At 51.4% G+C, this 12,497-nt stretch overlaps 1 protein-coding gene across 1 annotated transcript in view; it reads right to left on the reverse strand.

The window, feature by feature from the left end:
• Positions 1–12,497, reverse strand: part of PLB1 (phospholipase B1) — a 123,577-nt gene that overhangs the window by 32,157 nt on the left and 78,923 nt on the right. The window contains exons 31-40 of the mRNA XM_069541256.1: positions 12,430–12,488; positions 11,404–11,477; positions 7,228–7,271; positions 6,405–6,513; positions 4,992–5,043; positions 4,190–4,270; positions 3,566–3,631; positions 2,337–2,437; positions 1,263–1,344; positions 487–591 (exon numbers count right to left, since the gene is read on the reverse strand). Of these exons, the coding sequence (XP_069397357.1) occupies positions 487–591; positions 1,263–1,344; positions 2,337–2,437; positions 3,566–3,631; positions 4,190–4,270; positions 4,992–5,043; positions 6,405–6,513; positions 7,228–7,271; positions 11,404–11,477; positions 12,430–12,488 (773 nt within the window). The remainder of the gene's footprint in view (positions 1–486; positions 592–1,262; positions 1,345–2,336; positions 2,438–3,565; positions 3,632–4,189; positions 4,271–4,991; positions 5,044–6,404; positions 6,514–7,227; positions 7,272–11,403; positions 11,478–12,429; positions 12,489–12,497) is intronic.

The following is a 12,497-nucleotide window of genomic DNA, read 5'->3' on the forward strand; positions in this document are numbered from 1 at the left end:
AAGTGTCAGGTGGAGAGCAGAGCCAGGGGCGGAAACGGTACCCTCCGTTATAACTGCAGTGTTGGCTGTGGGGCAGAAAGTAAATAGTCTGGAATTGGACGTGTTCAAATCTCACCTCTGTGCCTTATTTCCTGTATGATTTTAGGGAAGATACTTCAAGTCTCTGAGCCTCTGTTATGTGGGGATGATAAAACTCACCTCAAAAGGCAGTTGTGAAGATTTGATGCGTGGTGCGCACAGTGCCTGGCACATAGTAGGTGCTCAATAAAATGGAGGCTGTGATGAGTAGTAATGAGAACATCTCACGTGGGACTCCCTCTGGGAATGCAGCTCTGATGTTCGGGGAAGCTGTACCCACCAGACCAGCAGCTGGAGAGCTGCCCGGGTCTGCCCCATTTATTTTCACTCTCACGGAAGCACTTGGCATTTCTGCCTTGAATTTTCTCCTCCCTTTGGCAGCCCTGTCAGGGAGGGCAGGGAGCCTACCGCCAGGATGGGGAGCTGGATGTTGTAGAAGAAGGGCTGCAGCACCACGGAGAAGTCCTCCCGCGTGTCGTAGCGACCTGACTCCACCAGCTCACGCATGCTGCTCTGGGGACACACACATGGGTGCCTTCTGCACAGGCCCTGGGGCTCCAGGTGCCCATTAGGGCAGGGGTGTGGGGGGGTGGGTAGTGTCCTTGTCCCCGTCTCCCTCAACAGGTGGGCTGACTCAGTTCTTCCCTTGAGAACACAGACACACCTGATGGTAAATCTCTTTCCAGAGTATTGGATACGGGTTGTGCCACCTTTTGGTTTTGGTTTTAAGTGGACCGCAAGTTCTGAAGGGCCGGGCAGGAAGTCCCACAAGGAACAGAAAAACCTAGGGAGAGTCTCCAGAGGGCCCCCAGGCTCGGGACCTGCAACTCCCCATTCGTGCGTGGCCTGCCTGTTGGGGAGGTGGGAGGTTGGGGGGACAGCTGGGCCTCCAGGGTGCAGTGGAGGGAAAGGTAGTCCGATGGGGCACCTAGGGCTGCCGCCCTCTTCAGGCCAAGTGTCAGGGCTGAGCCACCAACGACAGCTCAGCCATGAGGACTCTGCCACCTGGGTTCCTTTGGGATGACTCCAACTGGGCTGCCTGAGACACCTCGGCCAGGAAGTGGCCTGGAGGGCGATGTTACCCCTCAAAGCCTGAACAGCTCTTCCCTTCCCCGTGTACCTCCCCCGGGGGGCTCTGGACTGGCGTGTTCATCGAGGGGGAGGAGAGACTTTCTTGGTCTTACCTGGTAGGCTCGGGTGACGGCCTCCAACCTGGCCAGCTCTTGGGAGCTCTCCCGCGGGGTCAGAACGCAGTTACACAAAATGCTGCACAGAGAGGGGGAGGCAGGGGGACCCAGAGCAGAAGCTTAGGTCAGAGACTGACTCTGCTGCGTGGGGCGGGGTGAGGCGCTCACCGGAGCCCTGGCTTAGGAGGCTCTGCGGCGTGTGCTCAGGGCAGGTTTCAGGCCTGACAGGGGGATGGACAAAGCCCCAAGGGTGTATGGGTGGGCAGCCTCTCACGTTAACAGAGTACAAGTGTTGGACCACAGGCCCTGGGCCTGCAGCAAATTACGCTGAACACGTGAATTTGGACAATGAAAAGCCAACGTTCAGTGTTTAGAAATAAAGTACAAGCGCCTGCTCTGGCGCTGGAGCTGGCATTTCGGGGCCTCTGATGCTCACGCCTCAGACACCTCCTGAGTTCACACTAGTGCCCCACTGTGTCCCCTTTTGTTTTGTTATGGATTATTTCACATCCATAAAATACACTTAATGTTAAAAAAGATATCTCTAGAGCACTCAGAATAGTACCTGGTGCACAGCAAAATTTTAAAAAGTATTTGTTAAATGAGTATATGGATATATAATGTAGGAAGAATAATAAAACACACGCCTTGCACCTCTCACGCAGCTTAAGAAACAAAACACTCCCAACTGGAAGCTCCCTGTGTGCTTCCCCAATTCGCTTCTTCCCCACAAAGGTAAGAGAATCTTGAGGACCATTCCCTTGCTTTCCATTACGCTTCCACCACCTGTGGACACGTCCCTATATGTTTCTCCTTCTCACAGGCTGGGCTGCACCGTCTCTGAGAACGAGTGTTTGTCCCAGCCCTAACCTCTTCCCCGTGGCTTCCCCGTATCACAGAGGTTCTCGCTGTTACCCTGAGGCTGGTAAGCGGGGGCCCTGGCTCCAACTTCCCAGAAGGAGGTGGTCCTGGCACAGACCCTGTTACAGACTTGCACACATGGACGGACCAAGTCACAGAGACCCCGAGGAGTCCCCACCGCATGAGCCAGACCAGCAAGCACCCGCCTACCTGGCCTGCTGCACCGGGCACTTGTCGGGGTTCCCCAGGAACACGCGCCGCATGACGCGGGGGCTCATGAAGTCCACGAGGTTGACCAGCGCCCGGGGTACCTACGGGAGAGGCTTCAGATGAGAGAGGGGCTGAGGGGCTTCTTTCACAAGCTGCCTTAGGGCCCCAAGAAGTGGGATCTGGCTCCGGAGTCCCCGAGTTGGGTTCTGGGAGGTGTCGACACAAGGTGACCACCTAGGGCCCTGCAGGCTGTGCCACCCACGTTGGCAGCAGCGTGAATGGGCCTCCTGGAGCAGGACAACATGGCAGACCCGAGTCTAAATGCTGAGGGCTCAGCTCGTTCAGCCATCAGTCAGTGAACCCAAATCCGTTAGCTTTCTTTTTTTAAATTTGTTAGTATTTTTTTTAATCTTTTTTAAAAATTTATTTATTTATTTTTGGCTGCGTTGGGTCTTCGTTGCTGCGTGTGGGCTTTCTCTAGTTGCGGCGAGTGGAGGCTACTCTTCGTTGCAGTGCACAGGCTTCTCATCGTGGTGGCTTCTCTTGTTGCGGAGCATGGGCTCTACTTGCGCGGGCTTCAGTAGCTGCGGCACGTGGGCTCAGTAGTCGTGGCGCATGGGCTTAGCTGCTCCGTGGCACGTGGGATCTTCCCAGACCAGGGCTTGAACCTGTGTTTCCCACACTGGCAGGTGGATTCTTAACCACTGCGCCACCAGGGAAGCCCCAAATCCGTTAGCTTTCAATTTGGTGAGGTAGGTGCCCTGTTTGCCAGGACATTAGCCCTTGACTCTCTCCTTCCAGCCCGACCTGGGCTAACTCTGCTGGGCAGGCCCAGAGTCTTGGCAACCCATAGAAGCATCTGGTAGTCAGAGCGCCCCCTCCTGGGCAGCTGGAAAGGCTTGTCCATGCCAGGGGGTGGGGAGACCAGAGAGGGGCCTACTGTAGACACTGCCTGCCACTCAGAGAGCGGTGCCCAGCCTGGGAGCCACCCAGCTGCCTCCACCAGGGAATGTCCCAGGTAGAGGTGGGGGGACTGCCTTCCCTTCTTCAAGCCTGAGACCCTCGGGGCTGATTCCAAATAGAATGAGGCTTCCTTGGGGGGAAGCCCCAAACTCTGGAAAGGGCAGGAGCCCACATCCTTGTCTGTCTCCTTCAGGGGAGGGGGCATTTCACCCTCTTGCCCCCAACACGCTTGAGCTGTGTCCAGCTTGTGGGAGCCCGCCACTCACCTCTCTGTGCAGGATGTCCAGGGCATTTCGGAGATGGTCAAAAAAGTTGGCTGCAGAATACAGATTCTGGGAAGAGACAGGATGGAGAGGAGGAGCTGGTTAGGGGGAGAGGGCAGTCTCCCCACCCGGCTCCAGCCCCAAGGCCTCGTTCTCCCTCGGCATCCAACTGTGACCAGCTCGTCATGTCAGAATCTGAGATGAACGGTTGGCTACTCGCTGTTGCCAAAGATGGGCCAGACGAAGACTGGAACCTTCAGCCAGAGCTGTAGCTCAGGAGCAGAAGGTGTCTAGTACCCCTTTCACGGGCTTGGGCTTTACTGCTTCTTCTCTTTCGGAATTCTCAGGAGTTGTAGGAAACGGGAATAGAAGCACTGTATATCTGTCACTTGCTGCCTCATGCCAGCTAGGACATGGGGGGGAGCCAGAAATGCGAGGGTTCGGGGGGCAAGAAGTGTGTGCGTGCACCTGTGTGAATTGCGTGTGCATGTGCGTGTGTGTGTGCACACACACACAGGTGTAGATGGACAATCCTAGGGCTGATTCTAGGGACTGTTCTCAGATAGGATCTCCAAGGCTTACAGGTCAAATCAAGGGCGATGAGTAGGCCTGGCCCGCCCCCATTACCGAATCCGTGCAGTAGTCACATAAGTCACTGCCTCCAATCAACACCGTGATGACCTTCCAGTCCTCGTGGAAATTTACTCTCTACACAGAGGGAGGAAAATGCCTGATGATTTCCAACAAATAAAAACACCACAGCTAGGAAATCCATTCAACCCTCTAAAACTTCCTTGCCCTCTTGAAATAACAGCATCAGAATCTCAGAGCTGACAGAACTTCAGAGGTTTGTTTATAGACCACAGATTCTTAGCATCAGGAGGGATTTTCAAGGTCATTGTGATCAGCAACAAACCTCCCCCCAGCTGACGTAATCTCCTGAGGGCCTTCGACAGGGGCTGCCCTACTGCTGCTTGAATGCCTCTAGTGACAGGAGGCTCACTGGTTTCATGGCAGACAATTCCATTTGGGGACTTTAGTGGGTCAGAAAGTTAGTGTTTAAAAATAACCATAGGGCTTCGTTGGTGACACAGTGGTTAAGAATCTGCCTGCCAGTGCAGGGGACACGGGTTCGAGCCCTGGTCCAGGAAGATCCCACATGCTGCGGAGCAACGAAGCCCTCACGCCACAACTACTGAGCCTGCTCTCTAGAGCCCGCGAGCCACAACTGCTGAAGCCCACGTGCCTAGAGCCTGTGCTCTGCAACAAGAGAAGCCACCACCATGAGAATCCCATGCACCGCGGAGAAGAGTAGCCCCCGCCACTCACCACAACTAGAGAGAGCGGGTGCACAGCAACGAAGACCCGAGGCAGCCAAAAAGAAAAAAGAAGAAAAAGCAATGTAAAAGTAACCAAAAATCTGACTCACATGGTCATCTTTCATCTTCTGTATCAGAGTCTGGACTTGGCTTGAAAGTTCCCTGAGGAGGAGAGGAAATCAGTCCTGTTGAGGAACAGCGCCCAGACCTTTCATCCTAAAGGGCTTGAACTGGAGGTTTCTGTGGCATTAACCCCTCCCCCCCACCACGAGCTGGCAGAGACCCTGAGGCTCAGGACAAGAAGCTACTTGCCTCTCCTGGAGAGTTCTTACAACAAATAACCGTTTGCAAAGCCTGTCGTGTGTTTGTCCTAAAGCAACAGTCAAGGGTACTGACAATTATATTTGTTACGCATGGTCTCCTTTCTAGGACTCCACATGCAAAGGGTCTTTAAGGTTCCATGCTAGGAAACCGTTCATCTCCTTTGAAGGACTGGTGTAGATTCTGAAATTAGATCTAGGAAAGTTTTGGCATGCTTCCTCTTTTTACCCTGGCTGCCAGGAAGCTGAGTGTTTGATGCTTAGACACAAGAATCGTAAGAAGGCTCATACTGACACAGTTGCTTCTTCCCCTCCTCCCCCCACCAGAAGCTGTGATTTTTCTCTCTCATGTATATGTTGTGTCATTTTTGGCAAACTTAGCTACATGTTTCTTTTAGAAAGAGGTGGGGGAATAAATATACACCGTACAAACACTCGGGTTTAGAATTCATGGAAAGACCAGACCTCAGGCATCCCCAGCTCCTCCCTAGTTTAGGTCCCTGTTATAGTGTGAGATGGGGCCACAGAACGTTCATCTCCTGGCGCCTGGTGGTGGGTCCATCTGTCCCCAGCCGTTTCTACTACTAAGAAGGGTCTTCCCAGGCTGGGCCAGGAGCAAGGAGACCCAGGCGGCTGAGGCTTCTAGGAGCAGGGTGAGGGGCCTCCTTGGACGAGCAGCCCGGGAGGCTGAGCAGTTGGCTCCAGCTGCCTCTGGCTTCTCAGCTGCATTTCCTGTAGCTCCAGAGCAGGAGCAGGGACAGGACAAGACTTACTGCCCCTCTAAGTAGCCTCTGAGGCTGGAGATCCTGGCTTGCCCATCCATTTGCTTGGTACTCCCTGATCTTTTGGGGGCGTTGCCCCTTGTGAGGTGCTGTAGAGAGTACCACTATGCCATGGTTAAGTTTTAAAAATTGGCTAAGGTGGGTCGTTAGTTGAATGATTAGAACATGCTGCACAGGAAAGCAAGGCCAGGAGTTCAGGCTCTAGGAGCATGGCCTCTGTCCAAGACCCAGCCCTCCAGCCTCCCTGCGGCCTTGGTCACGGGGCAGCCACAGAAGAGGGTGGCCAAGAACTTCTCAAATCATTGCTGCAAATGGATAAATGTCCCCTTGGCACTCAGAGGTCAGAATTACAACCTTAAAGGGGACTACATGCCTCCCCCTCCCTACCTGACAGGCCCCCTCCCCTCCCCAAATGCCATACTTAGCCTTTGTTCCAGGAACAGCCTGATTGAGGAAGGCATTTGTGTCACTGGCGTTGCCTGTGCCCACCGCATAGCCTGTGAGATTTCCGTTGAACTTCCGAAGGATATCTGGAAGGGGAAGGGTGCACAGGACACAGAGGGCTTAGGATGGAAGGCAGAGTGTGCTCCTGAGAGGAGTTGGGGCCTCAAACGACTTGGTGACAGGCTGGGCCAAGACAACAAGAGCCTCTCAGTTTTTCTTTTCTTTCTATCTTTTCTTTTTTTTTTTTTTTTTGCGGTACGCAGGCCTCTCACTGTTGTGGCCTCTCCTGTTGCGGAGCACAGGCTCCGGACGCACAGGCTCAGTGGCCATGGCTCACGGGCCCAGCCGCTCCGCGGCATGTGGGATCTTCCCGGACCGGGGCACGAACCCGTGTCCCCTGCATCGACAGGTGGACTCTCAACCACTGCGCCACCAGGGAAGCCCTCTTTCTTTCTTTTTTTATAGTTTACAGTGCAGCAAATACTCACTGTCCCATTTGACTATCTCCACACTCTCTGGGCCAGTTGAGGGGATCTGAAGCTCAGAATGTTTAGTAACTTGGCCCAGGTCACCCGGCCAGCACACAGAAGGGTCAGGGCTCGTACCCAGGTCTCCGGAATCCAAACACAGAGTTTATTCCATCCCCTTCAGCCACCTGTCCACAGGCCTCTCGTCTCATTTCAATGACAGTCCACAAGGAAGATGTTATTCCCTCCTTTCTTAGCTGAGAGGCACTTTTCAGGAAGCCTGGGGGTCAGATGGACCCAGAGGACAACCTCAAGCCACGGGTGGTTACTTACTCGGTAAGGTGGTCACATTCTCCAGGTAGCCGTCCCCTCCTGAACTGTACAGAGTGAACAAAGCCAATGAGAGAGACTGAATCAATACACAGGCTTTACAAAAAAGCGCCCCCAGCTTTTAACAATGCCCATGCCATCAGTACCTGCCAGGTGTGCCAGAGACATCTCTCTGTGTTTGAGGGATTCTGAGAATATTTGAATTCCCCGAGGAGTTGGTTCCCCCAAATTCAGGATTTGAAGCTGAAAGGTGGCTGCTTCTTTTCTCCAGCAAATCAGGAGGGAGCGCACTTAGCTGAGTATATACTACGAGCTCAGCCGCGAACCAGATGCTCTACATCAGTTATCTCAAATCTACAGACAAGCTTGTGATGAGGATGAACTATCTCTAGTTTACAGAGTAGGAAGCTGAGGCACACAGGGGTTAAGCAACTTCCTAAAGGAAACTAAAAACCATAAAGGTAACTAAAAACCAGCTTGAGCTGGAAACCTTTAGAAAATGGATAAGCTCTTCTTTGCCCAGTGGTCAGGTAAATCCCGCTGGAAGGTTCGGGGGATGGCCTCTCACTGACTTCCAATGCCCCATCTCATTTCATCTCATCTCATCTAGTTTTATGGCCCTCAATCTAACTTCAAGAGACACAAAGTTTCATTGCCTTTCATGCATTTAAATTGAATACATGGGGGAGGCAAGGAGAAAAGTATTTCTATTTGAAAAAAGTGCAATGTTCAGATGTATTGTATCTACTGTTATTTTTCTTCTGTGTCTCCTTCTTTCTTCCCTCCTCAGTCCCAGCATATAATCCCAGGCCAAGAGATTTTGAGGACACAGTGTTAGCCTTCAGCCCACCAGTAGAACCTTCCAAAGGACAGGCCACGAATCAAAGTCTTGGCTATTCTTCGTTCAAGGGAAGGCTTGGAATGAAGTTGACTATTTCACGCTATGGTGGTCAGGGGCTTAAGTCAAAGGTTCAAGAACCTCAGTGGTGGAGAGAAAAAGAAGCCAGGTAAGCCCTACCTTTCTATCTCACTCAGGAATCTCTCTCCTACCTCCATCCAATGTCTGAACTTAACTTGGCCTTTGGTTGGGCATTTTTTTTTACACTTCTGATCCTTTCCCAACTCTGTATAAAGCTACTACTTTAGCTGCTTCCTGATCCTTCCTTCTCTGGACTAAAAGCACTTAATCAGAACACTTTTCACTTGGCAGGAAATTACAAAGCCATATACCTCCTCCAGTCGCTGTGTTCTAACTCTGCCTCCTTTTCTCCTTCAGTCAACATATAAACACAGAGATATACGTAAACACACGCACATCAAGTACGTTCTATTGTAATTTCTTGCCTAAAGCTATCTTTGTTCTAAAACAAGTGAGGTAGCTGATCAAGACCAACAGGCTACAGAAATCTCTCTGAGCCCGTTTCCAGGAGAAAAGAGAGCATTATACAAATAAATATGGAGGAACAAAAATATGAAAGCCCTCGCTCTGATCGGAACTGTGTGAAACATGAAAGAAAACAGACCCATATGAAACAGCTCGTTTACACGAGACCCTTCAGATTAATGTAATTTGTATGACACCATGAGCTCAAAGGCTGGGCTTTGTTCCCTAGTCACCCATAGTGTGCAGAGAGATGCAGAGAAGATGCTTGATAACATCTATTGGAGGAGTTTCAATAACATGAGACTGACCCCCTAATTAATAAGACAAAGAAATGCATTTTTGGATAAATATTAATTTTGTCCTTTGAATGAGTCCAACCAAGCAAACATTTCGATTGGAAAGGCAATTCTCTGAAGACCTCTGGGCCTACCACACCGTTAAGCTACCCAGAGTTGGGGCCTTTGACTGCTGTGTGATCCTTACAGGTCAAGGGGCCTTGGAAATATTCACAGCCAAACCTCTTCTTGCAGGCCCTGCTCACAGCTGCCCACCCACCAAAAATTCTTCTCCCCCGTCTGACTCCGTGAGGTCCACTCTCTCCACTTTCTTTCCTTGGAGGAAGAGGCTCGATTTGCATTCTTAATTTACCTATAATCCATTAATTGCCTCATATTTCCCATCCGGAAGTTTTAATGGCTTCAGAAAATTGCTTTTTCTCAGATCAGTCTACTGCATGGGCATTTCCCAGGGGATGCTAATGGGCATTTACAGAGAAAGAGTTATGAACAAAGAAAGAGTTCTGGGATTAAGGGAAACACTGGATTCAACAGACACAATTTAAACAGATCTCTTCAACGTAGGGCGGCTTCTCAGAGCCTTCAGTATGCTAACATGTATGTGAATTCCCCCGAGGAAGGATATGGTAGGAAATATTTTCCCCAAAATAAAAGACTGGGGCTAGTGTTCTATGGAACACACTTTGAGAAACCCTAGTCTACCCACTTTATCAAGTGTCAAACTGTCTCTCAGACTCTGACCAGGAAGAGCTCCTATCTTTAACGCACATGGGTCTTGGGGCAGGTCTTTGAAACATTTAGAATAAAGGTTTTAAAGGGACAGCAGCCACCGAGCACACAAGGCCTCGGAATTGGAACCAGAAGATTGAAAAATCAGGCCTTACTGGACCTCACTCATAGGAAGAAACAAAGAGCAATGGCTGAATTTTTCCACAGCTGCAGAGAGAGACCTTTAGCAGAAGATTGTCTCTATCGGAATCCCAGGAATCCGAGCAGTTGAACTGTTTGCGGAGCTGGGCAGATCACCTCACTCCCCTGACTACACCAGTGTCATCGCTGGCTGGCTTGTCTGCTGTATTTTCTGTTTTCCCACACTAGGATGTGAGGCCACGGCCTTCTTTAGCTCAGACTAAGTAAAGCGGCCACAACCTCATGCTTTTTCAACTGTAATAAGCTCTGCTTTCCTGCTCTCCCTCTGGCTTTTCTCTCTGCTGCAGCCTCAGTAAAGCCTGGGGCCCAGTGGTCAGGAGGCAACCTCCACTCTGTCCCTCGGCAGCCCGGTAGAGACCCCCCACCTGGCGGAGGGTGTGTGGGACCTCGGGAGCTGCGAGGCCTTTGGCTCAGCTCTAGGCGGGGTGATGTCCTCACGCTACCCACGCCCTGGATCCTCTCTGTGGGTGGCTCCTGGCTGAGTGAGGATGCCTTTCTCTCACCCGGGAAAAACTTTCTCTCTGGCACTGTCCTCGTCGTCCCCACTCCGTTCCCTCTCGCTTTCTTAGAAGAAACCTTTCATTTGAACCTCTCGGAAGGAAAGGGAGGGGGCCGGCCTGAGCTGTCCTGCCTCTCATCAGCGCTCTGCCCTCTTGTGGTAGGCCGTGTTCTAGTGGTTTTGAATCCTGAGCTAATCGCCGATGACTGTGAAGGGTTCGTAAACAAGAACTTTATCAGGAAAGAAAGAAACTTTAGAATATCCACATCCAACCACTTTCCTGACACGTCTTAAGCTTTCTTACCTCCTGCCTGGAATGCCCTTTCTCACCTACCAAATTGCTAATCTCCCAAGGCGTAACTGGCTACCACCTTCTCTGGGAAGCCCTCCTATCCCAACTGGCAGGGCAGGGTGTTCCCTCTTCTATAGTCCTGTGGCACTCAGGCATCTTTTATTTTTAAATAACACTTGCCAACTGGGCATAAGCATCTGCCTGTGCTTCCCATATATTCCTCTCACCCACCCGCCTCCATCATACGGGCACATGGGAGGGGCTCGGCAACACCTATTGGCTGTGATTTTTGTCTCGGTTGTTTCTGCCTGAAGCGGGTGCTGCGTTTCGGAGTTTTCTGTACAGACGTGTGCACGTACATAAAGGCAGAGGTGTGGCTACAGAACATGAATAAACAACATGAATCGATACATACAGACAGTAAACAAGAGACATGGGAGAATCTACGTGTGCACCTATACACGCAAACGGGCAGGTGAAGACTCAGAGATTCGGTGCTTTTCTGGTGCATTTCATGTTGGATCTGTTGACCCAGAAGTCTGATAAGTACCCTGATGTGCTCCTTCTGCACAATTAAAAGGAAAGGGTTATTAGCAGTAAGATACCCTCTCTACTCACCAAATTGTTACATTTGGCAGAAATATATAGGTTTTCCTTCTGAAAGCCCCCTCCAGACCTGGTCCTTGCTCTTTGGTATTTATGCATTTATAGGAGACAAACCCCCGGCCAATCTCTGCGGGTGAGCATGGGGTGGGAGGGGGTCATGGGTTAACATTACCTATATGACAGCCCCCGGTACTGAGTAGTGACATCAGATAGGTCATTCGGTTTGGAGCCAATCCCATTGCCAGCCTTTGAAAACATATCAAAATCCACAGGAAAATCAGCAAGTCAAGAGAAAAGGGAGGCTGTGTACATGCAGGGCTTCCCAAGGTGTTCTCCGCGCACGCAACGTAGCGTGAGCAGAACGCTGCCCTGGGAGCCAGAACGCCCGGGCTTGCTGCTTCCCCGGCTGCGTGGCTTCCTCGAATCTCAGCTGCCTCCTTACGGAGCTGAGGCCATGCCCTGCTCATCTCACAGGATTGTTTTGATGAGCAAATTGGATCATAGCTGCAAAAACAGTTTTGAAGCCTCTGAAGTGCTTTATAAATGTGAGACACTTACAATATTATTAGCGGCATTCTGCTCCTAAGTCCTTCACACGCAGGAAGGAAGAGCCCATAGACTGCGTGGGCCCCAGCGGACAGATTTCTCATACACTGCACATTTCTCCTCTTTCCCTCTGGGACGTTCTGTAGGACAATCTCACGGCCTTGGCCGTGCTGCCAGAAAGTGCTGTTTGGGGATGGTACAATGGCCCCATTTCTTGGAACTTAAGAGCAGAGCTTTTGCCACAGCTGTGGAGCCTTTCCTGCTTTGGGGCAGAGGCAAAGAGGAAATGGATGTGAAGGTTGGAGCTGCTCGTAAAGTATAATCCCAAGGGAAAAGAGCAGCCACATTAGGTTTAGGAGAGTTTTTAAGTCAAAATGACATACTTTTGCAATGGTTCAAAAGGTGACATTAGGTGTTCCAAACCTCTACTGCCTGAGACAATTCAGTTCGCTCCTGAAAAAGAGTCCCCCTCGCACACCTGATGGAGAAAGTGGCTGCCAAATCAAACCACTGTCCTGCACTCAGACTGACAGAGTCAGGAAGGAGGGGTGGGATAATGCAGAGGCCAGGAGCGCAGGGCCTGGGGTCAGGAGGACGGGGACCCGGAGCCGACACAGCCATCCCCAGCCACGTGGGGCCCACGCGTCCTTACGGTCAGAGAATCCCCCAGAGCGGCCACAACTTGGATGTCTGCAGGTCTCAGGGTGTGCACTGGAAAGA

The sequence above is a fragment of the Delphinus delphis genome, chromosome 12 (genome assembly GCF_949987515.2).
Source record: "Delphinus delphis chromosome 12, mDelDel1.2, whole genome shotgun sequence".
Lineage (NCBI taxonomy): Eukaryota > Metazoa > Chordata > Mammalia > Artiodactyla > Delphinidae > Delphinus > Delphinus delphis.